Genomic DNA, 13,371 nt, shown 5'->3' with positions numbered 1-13,371 from the left:
TTCTGTGTGGAGTTTGCATGTTCTCCCCGTGTCCGCGTGGGTTTCCTCCGGGTGCTCCGGTTTCCCCCACAGTCCAAAGACATGCAGGTTAGGTTAACTGGTGACTCTAAATTGACCGTAGGTGTGAATGTGAGTGTGAATGGTTGTCTGTGTCTATGTGTCAGCCCTGTGATGACCTGGCGACTTGTCCAGTGTGTACCCCGCCTTTCGCCCGTAGTCAGCTGGGATAGGCTCCAGCTTGCCTGCGACCCTGTAGAAGGATAAAGCGGCTTGAGATAATGAGATGAGATGAGACTATTTACTGTTTGAGCTCAAACGTATTAAGAAGGCAAGAAATTGCACTAATTAACTTTTGACGAGGCATAACTGTTAATTGAAAAGCATTCCAGGTGACTACCTCATGAAGCTGGTTAAGATAATGCCAATAGTGTACAAAGCATCATCAAGGTAAACACTGGCTACTTTCAAGAATCTAAAAGATGAAGCATATTTTGTTTTTTTAACACTATTTTTGTTTACCACATAATTCCATATATGTTCCATGTGTTATTTCATAGTTTTGATGATTTCAGTATTGTTCTACAATGTAGAAAATAGTCATAATACAGAAAACCCTATGAATGAGTAGGTGTATCTAAACTTTTGACTGGGACTGTCCCTCCACACCATTACTCAACATAAACATAAATTAACCAATTAAGACTGGAAATAAACAGAAGAGTCAAAAGTCATTAAGCACATACAAAAATGTCGTGATTGTTAAACAACATTACAAAAATCATGATGTGTGATGGAAGGGGACAGTTCCCCTGAGCTTGGGTTCCTATCTGTGCAGAGTTTCACCTGTTCTCCTCATGCCTGCATACCTTTCTTCTGGGTTCCCCGGTTTCCTGCCATCTCTCAAAATATGCCAGTACATAGAAATATTTTTTGAATTGAATGAATTGCATATAGATGTGAATGAGTATGTGAATGTGCATGGGCATGGTGCCCTGCAATAGACTGGTATCATATGCTGGGTTTGTTTCTGCCTTACACACAGCGACCTTGGAAAAGACTCCAGATCTGCCGTGACCCTGACCAGGATAAAGCGTTTATCAAATATGAATGAATAAAATGTCGCTCTCGACACAAGAATGACCATAACAGAACAGTAGATTTGGTCAATGTTCAGTTCAGGATCAGGGCAGGTGAGGCAAGTGTAGGCAAAGGAGGACTGAATGTTCTCAGGAAATGTGCAGACTCTGGCACTCTGATATGCTGAAGAAGCATTACATTTACCGTACTGTGCAAAAGTCTTAGGAACACGTAAAGAAATGCTGTAGACCAAAAACAGCTTGAAAAAATAATGAAATGAACTGTTTCAACATTAAAAAAATAAGGAAACAAAGTCAATATTTGGTGCGAAACGTCTCTGGTACAGTGAGTGCAGTTTTATAAGGAAGTGAGCTGTAGGTTTTACTGAGCATCTTACAGAAGCAGCCACAGTTCTTCTGGACACTTTGACTGTCGCACTCGCGTCTTCATTTTGCACCAAAACCCAGCAGCCTTCATTATGTTTTCTTTTTTAATCTGAAAAGTCGTCTCTTATGTAATACAGTGGGGCAAAAAAAGTATTTAGTCAGTCACCAATTGTGCAAGTTCTCCCACTTAAAAAGATGAGAGAGGCCTGTAATTTTCATCATAGGTATACCTCAACTATGAGAGACAAAATGAGAAAAAAAATCCAGAAAATCAAATTTTTAAAGAATTTATTTGCAAATTATGGTGGAAAATAAGTATTTGGTCAATAACAAAAGTTCATCTCAATACTTTGTTATATATCCTTTGTTGGCAATGACAGAGGTCAAACGTTTTCTGTAAGTCTTCACAAGGTTTTCACACACTGTTGCTGGTATTTTGGCCCATTCCTCCATGCAGATCTCCTCTAGAGCAGTGATGTTTTGGGGCTGTCGCTGGGCAACACGGACTTTCAACTCCCTCCAAAGATTTTCTATGGGGTTGAGATCTGGAGACTGGCTAGGCCACTCCAGGACCTTGAAATGCTTCTTACGAAGCCACTCCTTCATTGCCCGGGTGGTGTGTTTGGGATCACTGTCATGCTGAAAGACCCAGCCACATTTCATCTTCAATGCCCTTGCTGATGGAAGGAGGTTTTCATTCAAAATCTCACGATACATGGCCCCATTCATTCTTTCCTTTACATGGATCAGTTGTCCTGGTCCCTTTGCAGAAAAACAGCCCCAAAGCATGATGTTTCCACCCCCATGCTTCACAGTAGGTATGGTGTTTTTTGGATGCAACTCAGTATTCTTTCTCCTCCAAACACGACAAGTTGAGTTTTTACCAAAAAGTTCTATTTTGGTTTCATCTGACCATATGACATTCTCCCAATCCTCTTCTGGATCATCCAAATGCTCTCTAGCAAACTTCAGACGGGCCTGGACATGTACTGGCTTAAGCAGGGGGACACGTCTGGCACTGCAGGATTTGAGTTCCTGGCGGCGTAGTGTGTTACTGATGGCAGCCTTTGTTACTTTGGTCCCAGCTCTCTGCAGGTCATTCACTAGGTCCCTCCGTGTGGTTCTGGGATTTTTGCTCCCCATTCTTGTGATCATTTTGACCCCACGGGGTGAGATCTTGCGTGGAGCCCCAGATTGAGGGAGATTATCAGTGGTCTTGTATGTCTTCCATTTTCTAATAATTGCTCCCACAGTTGATTTCTTCACACCAAGCTGCTTACCTATTGCAGATTCAGTCTTCCCAGCCTGGTGCAGGTCTACAATTTTGTTTCTGGTGTCCTTTGACAGCTCTTTGGTCTTGGCCATAGTGGAGTTTGGAGTGTGACTGTTTGAGGTTGTGGACAGGTGTCTTTTATACTGATAACGAGTTCAAACAGGTGCCATTAATACAGGTAACGAGTGGAGGACAGAGGAGCCTCTTAAAGAAGAAGTTACAGGTCTGTGAGAGCCAGAAATCTTGCTTGTTTGTAGGTGACCAAATACTTATTTTACCGAGGAATTTACCAATTAATTCATTAAAAATCCTACAATCTGATTTCCTGGATTCTTTCCCCCCATTCTGTATCTCGTAGTTGCAGTGTACCTATGATGAAAATTACAGGCCTCTCTCATCTTTTTAAGTGGGAGAACTTGCATAATTGGTGGCTGACTAAATACTTTTTTGCCCCACTGTATGCTGCTTAGATACAAACTTTTTTTTTCTGTAACATTTAATTTTGTGCTGGAAAACGAATGTTTGGACTCTAAAATGTTTTTGTACTGACTCGATAATGTAGAAGTCTTAAAATAGAAATCTATAACAAAGTTTGTATGAAAAACAATAGGGTGCCCAGGACTTATGCACAGAACTGTATATCTGATGTTTTTTTAGTCAGAAAGAAAGTGTGTTAGTGCATACGGTGTGCACACACCACATTCCAATACACACCCTTGCAGTAAAATCCACAGCAGCCCCTCGATTTAGGAGTAATGTTGCCACATTCACGTTCCCATAGTGAGCTGCAATATGCAGTGGTGTAAATCCACTCTGTAACACAAGGGGGGAAAAAAGAGCAACACAGGAACACACCACTTAACACTTCACTCTAAACACATGCTCCAAAGCCACACAGTCAGTAAGTGCTGATCTGAGAACAGCTTATCTGTCCCTAACATTCATTATACAATCATGAGTTTACACCCATGATGTAGATCTCAAGTCTGCACTTATTGACAACATGGGCTTCGATATGAAGAAATGCATCCCTGACTTCACTTTCTATCGACTATAGTGGCATGCAGCAATCAAACATGGCATCGCATATCAGAAGAACTGAAAATACATTTCGAGAAGAAGTTCAATAAAGTTATTCAGTCCTATAAAGGTGGAGTAGAAAAAAAAGGACACATAAAAATGCAAACCTTATGAAGATCTCGTATATAAAACTCAGATACACATATTCACAGGAACAGTAGAAGTCACAGGCATGCAAAACAAAAAAGGAGAAAGGAAAGTGCATACAGAGCATTTTTGATAAACATACTATCTTGGAGAACAGAGGACAGGAAATGATCAGAAATGAAAATCCATAGAGTAATGAGATATCCAAAAATAAACACACACGCACAAAAATAAATAAATAAAGGAACATTATCCCACAGTAGTTTATATCAGGAACTGAATCAGGTTAGGAATATGAGAAGATAGATACTGGCTGAGCAATCTGAAGAATGTGAAATTCTGGCCTTACCTTTCCATTCTGAAAGTCACGGTCCGATTTAATGTGAAAACATCATTTACAAAAATGTGAAGGATATATTGACTGTGATACACATTCAAAGATGGTGCAAATAAAAAAAAATTACACCCACATACATACATACCATATATATATATATATATATATATATATATATATATATATATATACATATACACACACACACACACACACACACACACACACAGGGTTAGTCAAAATTATGTCAACACTAACGTATTCTCTTGAATGTGTGGTGTGCCATGACCGCTGCTGGCGTAACTGGGCCCTACTTTTTTGACACCCCGACAGTGACGTCAGACGTCTACTTACAGATGGTGCAGCAGTACACCATTGATGAACTTCCACTACAGATCCGATAGGCGGGGTATTTCCAACAGGATGGCGTACCGCCACATTTTGGCCGTACTGTTCGTGCTTATCTTGACCACACATTTTCAGATCGATGGATAGGTCGTGGTGGACCATTGCCGTAGCCTCCACACTCCCCTGATTTGACACCCTGTGATTTCTGGTTATGGGCTATGGTGAAGGAGCAAGTGTATAGCAGGAAAGTTTGTGATATCAATGACCACAAGGACAGAATAAGGACTATGGTATCATCTATTCCCCACGAAGTGTGTGTCCAGGCTTTAAATGGTACTGTTGCTTGCTGGGGGGGCGGGACGGTGGTGTAGTGGTTAGCACTGTTGCCTCACAGCAAGAAGGTCCGGGTTCAAGCCCAGCAGCCGGCGAGGGCCTTTCTGTGTGGAGTTTGCATGTTCTTCCCGTGTCTGTGTGGGTTTCCTCCGGGTGCTCCGGTTTCCCCCACAGTCCAAAGACATGCAGGTTAGGTTAACTGGTGACTCTAAATTGACCGTAGGTGTGAATGTGAGTGTGAATGGTTGTTTGTCTCTATGTGTCAACCCTGCGATAACTTGGCAACTTGTCCAGGGTGTACCCCGCCTTTTGCCCATAGTCAGCTGGGATAGGCTCCAGCTTGCCCACGACCCTGTAGAACAGGATAAGCAGCTACAGTTAATGGATGGATGGATGTTGCTCGCTGGTTTTTGTGTGTTGAATACGATGGCGAACAGGTTGAGAGCGTCCTGAAAGTCATCTTGCACATATGATGTATGTTTTGTGAATAAATGGTTTCTACCATTTACAGTTGTGCTCATAAGTTTACATACCCTGGCAGAATCTATGATTCTTTGACCATTTTTCAGAGAATATGAATGATAACACCAAAACATCTTTTCCACTCATGCTTAAGGCCCGGTCACACAGCACTCCGCGTCTATATCACGTACAAAAAGATACAAAAATCTGGTGGACGTGGTCGTAAGTGGTAATTTTTGGTCAATTTTGGCTTTGCCGTGCTTTGTACGGGGTATGGCCGTCGGCGGTTGTTTCACTGCCATAGCACTGCCAAATCACGGGTAACCGCGGCTCAGCGTCGTTGGAAGAGCGGCTTGCTGCGCATATAAAAGCGGTAGGATATGTTGAGCCTGTATCAGTTGGTTCTGTTGGTGCTGGAGCATTAAGATGAGGACATCACAGCGTTGAGGGTTCATGTTCACCCCTTGACATCTAGACTGCAAGTGCCGAGGTCTCAGAAAATTACGGTATTTACATGCCGCAAATCAGAAGTGATGCAGAAGTGATTAGACAGTGATCAATCGAATTTAGAACTTGTTTGAGACATCGTTTAACGGGCTTAGACAGTGCTATGTACGCGGAAAAATCCATTTCTCAGTGATAAGCCGCTAAACACACGGTATATCCCGTGATACCAACGCGTAACACCCGTCCGATGACCGTGCTCTCCCCGTGATAGACCGCCAAACTTTCGCGTCTTACCACGTCTCCCCAAGTTTTAATAACGGCCGGGACACTGATTATCACGTGTTTTTCACATGTGTTGCACGTCTTTACCACGTGTGCCGGCCGTGGTTGTCCGCGGTCTAAAGTTTTGAGCAGTCCAAAACTTTTTGCCGCGTCCGATGCCGTTCCGATTTTCCCCTGCGTCCTGTCACGTCTGTATATCGACTGTAACACGTCTTAACTTCGACATCAACACGAACAATATCATCTGCTTCACGGGAGAGCACTTTTTGACGGGTTTTGGCCGTGATAAAGCCGTAAAGCGCTGTGTGACCGGGCCTTTAGTGGTTGGGTGAAACCATTTATTGTCAAGCGACTGTGTTTTTTCTTTTTAAATCATAATGACAACAGAAACTACCCAAATGACCCTGATCAAAAGTTCATATACCCTGGTGATTTTGGCCTGATAACATGCACAGAAGTTGACACAAATGGGTTTGAATGGCTACTAAAGGTAACATCCTCACCTGTGATCTGTTTGCTTGTAATCAGTGTGTGTGCATAAAAGCTGAGTGAGTTTCTGGGATCCAGACAGACTCTTGCATCTTTCATCCAGCCGCTGACGTTTCTGTATCCCGAGTCATGGGGAAAGCAAAAGAATTGTCAACGGATCTACGGGAAAAGGTAGTTGAACTGTATAAAACAGGAAAGGGATACAAAAAGATATCCACAGAATTGATAATACCAGTCAGCAGTGTTCAAACTGTGATTAACAAATGGAAAATCAGGGGTTCTGTTAAAACCAAACCACGGTCAGGTAGACCAACAAAAATTTATGCCAAACAGCACAGAGACAAGCCTCAAAACTTCTGGAACAAGGTAATTTGGAGTGATGAGACCAAAATTGAACTTTTTGGCCATAACCATAAACGTTACATTTGGAGAGGTGTCAACAAGGCCTATGATGAAAGGAACACCATTCCTACTGTAAAGCACGGAGGTGGATCGCTGATGTTTTGGGGAAGTGTGAGCTACAAAGGCGCAGGAAACTTGGTCACAGTTGAAGGAAAGATGAATGCAGCACGTTATCAGCAAATACTGGAGGCAAATTTGCACTCACCAGCCCGGAAGCTGCGCATGGGACGTACTTGGACGTTCCAACGTGATAACGATCCAAAACACAAGGCCAAGTCGACCTGTCACTGGCTACAGCAGAACAAAGTGAAGGTTCTGGAGTGGCCATCTCAGTCTCCTGACCTCAACATCATCAAGCCACTCTGGGGAGATCTCAAACATGCAGTTCATGCAAGACAGCCCAGGAATTTACAGGAACTGGAGGCTTTTTGCCAAGAAGAATGGGCAGCTTTACCATCTGAGAAAATAAAGAGCCTCATCCACAACTACCACAAAAGACTTCAGGCTGTCATTGATGTTAGAGGGGGCAATACACGGTATTAAGAACTGGGGTATGTAAACTTTTGATCAGGGTCATTTGGATGTTTTTTGTTGTCATTATGATTTAAAAATAGAAAACACAGTTGTTTATCAATAAATGGCTTCACCCAACCACTAACCATGAGTGGGAAAAAAGTTTTTGTGTTATCATTCATATTCTCTGAAAAAAGGCCAAGAAAGCAAAAATTCTACCAGGGTATGTAAACTTATGAGCACAACTGTAAGTGTTAACATACTTTTGACTAACCCTATATATATATATATATATATATATGGTGCATCATGCTATGCATTGCAGTATCTGAAAAATAATCAGATCATCACAACCGAACTGCTTGCAGATATTTAGAAATGTTTGCTTGGCATGCAAAACAAATCAATAAGTCATGACATAGTACAGCCTATTTTAAACAATTCAACCATATTCATGCACATTTATTTTGTACTTCTTGTGTGCGATTTTGCTATTAACATTTGTGCATCCTGCTTAAATCTGCTACATACAGTTTATTACAGATAAAGATACGGTACTGCTGTAGTTTTCAATATAAGATATTGATTTTGATAAAACTTAAATGTTAAATTGGTTTTCATTTAAAATGGACATTAACCTTAGAGCATTAAGATATACAGTTGTGGTGAGAAGTTTACATACAGTGACATGAATGTCATCTTGGATATGAATGTCATGGCAATATTTGGGCTTTCAGTAATTTCTTTGAACTGTTCTTTTTCTGTAGCAGAATGATTGTACAGCGTACATCTTTAATAAAAAAAAACACTCGAATTTGGTGCACAAGTTTTAATTTTCTTTGGGTTTTCTGAACTCAACACAGGGTCAAAATTATACATACAGGGTCAAAAATTTACATACACTCACTTAGATTCTTAATTCAGAGGTGCTGAAACTTCCAAAATGTGTCTTATCTTGCCAAGGCCGAGGTCTCTTAACTTCCTGTTAGTGATCATGATTGACTACAGCTGGTAGCTTCTCTGTGCCTTCATAAAAAGGGTTTGTTTACAGCACTCATTGCATTGACCAACACACAGTAAAATGGGAAAGTCCAAGGAGCTCAGTGCAGATCTGAGAAAGAGGATCGCAGATGGACACAACTCCGGAATGTCTCTTGGAACCATTTCTAAACAACTGCAAATTCCAAGATCAGTTCAAACAATTGTATCCAAGTTATTGTGAGGTGTAGTCACTTTGCCAAGCCACTTTACTTCAAGAAAACCCAAACTGTCACTCCCAGCTGAAAGGAAATTGGTTTGGATGGCCAGGAACAACCTGGGAACCACCATGGCACAGCCTGCCATGAACTGGAAGCTGATGGATCACTGTCTACAGTTCAGATCACCATGGACTAAGAGGCTGCTATCCAAGAAATAGCCCCCTGCTCCAAAATTGACACCTTCAAGCTTAACTAAAGTTTGAAGCTGACCACACAGACAAAGAAAAAGCCTTCTGGAGGATAGCTGTATGGTCAGATGAGACAAAGATTGAGTTGTTTGGCCACAATGACCACCATGTACAGAAGGACACTGTACCAGCTGGTGGTGGTGGTGGATCATCATGCTCTGGGGCTGTTTTGCTGCCAGTGGAACTGATTCATTGCACAAAGTGGATGGAATAATGAAGGAGGACGACCTCAGAATTCTTCAGCATAAACCATCAGAAACTTGAACACGACTTGGGACTCAGAACAGGACAATGATCCCAAACACACATCAGAGCTGGTTGTGGAGGATAAAGCAGGCTAACATTAAGCTTAAAACAAGTCCTGACTTCAACCCTATTGAAAATATATGGACTGTGCTTGTAAGTCCAGTCCATGCCAAGAAAAAAAAAATTAATTGAACTCTACCAATTCTACCATGAAGAATTGTGAAATATCCAACCAGAATTCTGCCAGAAGCTTGTTCATGGTAAACAAAAATGTTTAGTCAAGGTGAATCTTGCAAAGAGACATTTTACCCAAATATTAGGTGTGCTGTATGTATATTTTTGACCCTGTATGTATAATTTTGACCTTGTGTTGAGTTCAGAAAACCCAAAGAAAATTAAAACTTGTGCACCAAATTCGAGTGTTTTTTTGATTAAAGATGTACGCTGTACAATCATTCTGCCACAGAAAAAGAACAGTTCAAAGAAATTACTGAAAGCCCAAATATTGTCATGACATTCATATCCAAGATGACATTCATGTCACTGCATGTAAACTTCTGTAATCCACTGATATGAATAACTAATCACTGAATAAGGGCAGGATGCAAAATATAAACAATTTCTCAGTGTTGTGTACTTGGCTGAGTAATGAAATTACAATTTCACCATTAAGTGTCAATTATCAAACTAAAATTAATGTTTGCCATGTATTTGCCCTGTAGTTTCATTTGCACTATCAAGCTCCTTAAATTCGCAACCATTCATATTGTAAAGTATGAAGTTTTTTGGTTTGTTTGTTTTTAAATTTTATAAATTAAATCTTAATCTTAATCCATGAGGGAGTAGATTACAGATGTTCGGAGGATACAGACTGTTGGGTTTACTGGATTTGCATCCTCAGTTTCTAACATAACCATATTGCCAAATGAATATTCATCACCATGGTGGCATAAAATCAATAAATTGTTTCAGGCAAGCACAGTTCTGATGATAGAAATAATGTACACATTGAAACTCAGCAAATCCAAAAGAAATCTGAATGAAATTTAAAGAAAGAAAAAAGTAAAAAAAAAATAATAATAATTCCACATGCAATGACAAAAAGGTGTAATGTGCAAAAATAAAACATGTAAAAACAAAGCAGATAACCTGCTGAAAAAGATTTATAACTAGAAAAGATCTCTACCTCAGTAGTCCTATTGACCATCATCTGTAGCAGCAAAGAATGTGGAGGGAGAAGCATTGTTATGTTTTAGACACACACACACACACACACACACACACGTTCTGCATGCACACAATTCCCCATTTTTCTTTGGAACGACAGTTTGCACTTTCTTTGTTTTGATATTGCTTTAGCAGGTCAAATACTGATTACATTACATTACAGGCATTTAGCAGACGCTCGTATACAGAGCGACGTAAAGCAAGTGCAGAAGTCAGGTACAAGAAGTGCTGAACTTCTAGACAAGAAAGTCCTAGTGCCAAGTGAACAAGTGACAAAATAACACCTAATGTAATATTCTGTTAAAATAACAACAGTGGGGATTAGTGGGGGATTTTACATTGTGAAGATTAATAGCATCATTAATTTCCTCTAAGTATTAAGATATAACTTAAGACCTCGCTGTCTCAGCCAGGACTTCAAAGGCTGTACATGAATCGTTTAACAAAATCAGTGTTTTCAATGATAATCTCTCTGTCTGGATTTAAATCCAGGGTACAGTAGGAGTCCATTTCTGTCCTCCAAGGTACATTCTACACTAATGTACCCCCCAGGGCTCATTATTGGACCTCAAGTTAACTATGTGTACCTTTTTAAGGCCAAAAAGGTACATATATGTTCCCAAGCAGTATATAAAGGGGACAAATAAGTACCTTAGAGGGAACTGCCTCAGTGACAAGTCATTGTACCCCCTAAAGGTACAATAATGTACTTCATTTTCTGAGAGTGTACTGAAAACCTGTGGTCTGTGGACTTTGCACTGTTGTGCATTGAGCAGGCCAAGATCCTCTATAAATGTCTCCAATTTACGTAGTTATTCTGTCCCGGGAAGGATTTTCCTAATAATAAATGCAGGAATACTGATGATGTTAAAATAAACCTTTACAAGATCCACATATATTTAAGTTCAAAATCTTGCTCAGTGCATTTTTAAAAAATTATTTTTATGTATTAATTTTTGTTCATTTTCAAACAGGCCACCAATGTGTAGCATTCTGACTTTATAACTGTCCACACTTCACACTGAATCAATGACCTAAGTTAAGAAATATGTAAATGCATGTTAGCGTCAATACTAATAATTAGGGTTTTATTTTTTTTTTTAATTTGTTTAGTGTTCATAATTATTGCAAAATGGGAAATAAGGAAATCTGGTCTGTTTGGCCAGCCAGGGAACAGTACAGTAGGCAGTACAGAGAAGTGTGGTCATGCTTTTACTGCTTGTGTTAACTGCGTGTTAATGATGTTCAGGGGATATACTAAGGTGACCAGATTTCTGAGAAGAAAACCAGGGATGTTGTTAGTTCGGTGGTAAAAATATCATTAAAACATCTAATGTTTTCATCTTTGTAATAAAAAGGGGGGACATTTCTGTTTTTCATGTATTTTGATCATGCATTGCATAAAAAGTGGGATTTTCCTCACTGCATGAATGTGCTCAAGACCATGGGAGCCGCCAGGGGGGGAAAGGTTAGAACAATTCTAGGGGCCCAGCACTGCCATGGGGCCCTTTAAGGGGCTGATAATATGCTTTTAATGATTTTAATAAGACTTTTGAAATAACGACAATGCAATATTCCATCTGGTAAAATGAGCTAATTTGAACAAGGTTGTCTATTTCTTGAGTTCTTCAACATATTGTCGTTTAGCCCTCCCCTTTTTGCGAAATGGTACGGTCCAGTTCTGGTAGAAGCGCGATGCGTTAAATCTGTGTGCTGATCAGTGCAACGCTACTTGCTGCTGTGTCGCAGTGCAGCAGCCAGCCAGCCAGCCAGCCAGCAGTGGAGTGCATACAGTCTATGATCGCTAAATATGAAGAGTGGCTGTCAAAAACGTAAAGAAAGGCAGCTGAAAGCTGAGAGGGACCGGAGAGGCAGGCAACTGGTCACTCAGTTTTTCCCAAAGAAAGGTAGCTAGCGAACGGTAAATGAACAGTATGAACGTGGTTGGATTAGCCTATCAAGAGAACACTTTTACAGTTTGTACAGTGACATTTTTTCCATTTTAATAACTGAACTGACTTGTGTGATAAACAAGATGAAATATTACGTTATGCTGGTGCTAATAACTAGTGCTAATAACCAGTTTCATAACTAATGGGGTGCCCTAAATATGCACAGACCTCCACCCTACCAAACCACTGAACCCCCCTTTGGAGAAGGAGGTAAGCAACAATACAACCCATAAATGCTTTAGGATTGAAGTTTTTAAATTTTAAATTAGATTTAAGTTTTAGAATTAGTCACTGACCAGTTTTCATCTAGTCCCTGGTAGGTTAATACATAAAATGTAATAACAAAGTCACAAACTCAAGGTCCATGGGCTATCAAAAGTCAAATAATGACAATAGTGCAATTGCGACGAGGGTGGGCAAAGTTGGGGGGCCCAAAATTCTAATCTTTCATGGGGCCCAAAATTTCTGGCGGCGCCCCTGCTCAAGACCACTGATTTTCCTCTGCAACTGCTTTAGGATAACATTAAAGACAATGTGAAAATCTCTGGTCTGGCTACATAGTTTAGATTTATGGACTCTTAAATTGTACAGTGGTGCTTGAAAGTTTGTGAACCCTTTAGAATTTTCTATATTTCTGCATAAATATGACCTAAAGCATCATCAGATTTTCACACAAGTCCTAAAGTAGATAAAGAGAACCCAGTTAAATAAATGAGACAAAATACTATATTTGGTCATTTATTTATTGAGGAAAATGATCCAATATTACATATCTGGCCCTGTGATGACCTGGCGACTTGTCCAGGGTGTACCCCGCCTTTCGCCCGTAGTCAGCTGGGATAGGCTACAGCTTGCCTGCGACCCTGTAGAAGGATAAAGCGGCTAGAGATAATGAGATGAGATGACATATCTGTGAGTGGCAAAAGTATGTGAACCTTTGCTTTCAGTATCTGGTGTGACCCCCCTTGTGCAGCAATAACTGC

General features: G+C 40.4%; 1 protein-coding gene across 11 annotated transcripts in view; it reads right to left on the bottom strand.

The window, feature by feature from the left end:
* Nucleotides 1-13,371, bottom strand: part of ank2b (ankyrin 2b, neuronal) — a 359,605-nt gene that overhangs the window by 107,164 nt on the left and 239,070 nt on the right. For all 11 annotated transcript variants that reach the window (XM_060933349.1, XM_060933287.1, XM_060933279.1 and 8 more), the window contains one exon: nucleotides 3,451-3,549. In XM_060933349.1, the coding sequence (XP_060789332.1) occupies nucleotides 3,451-3,549 (99 nt within the window). The remainder of the gene's footprint in view (nucleotides 1-3,450; nucleotides 3,550-13,371) is intronic.

Source organism: Neoarius graeffei, chromosome 1 (assembly GCF_027579695.1).
Source record: "Neoarius graeffei isolate fNeoGra1 chromosome 1, fNeoGra1.pri, whole genome shotgun sequence".
NCBI classification, from domain to species: Eukaryota; Metazoa; Chordata; class Actinopteri; order Siluriformes; family Ariidae; genus Neoarius; species Neoarius graeffei.
This window is presented reverse-complemented; position numbering and strand designations above follow the sequence as displayed.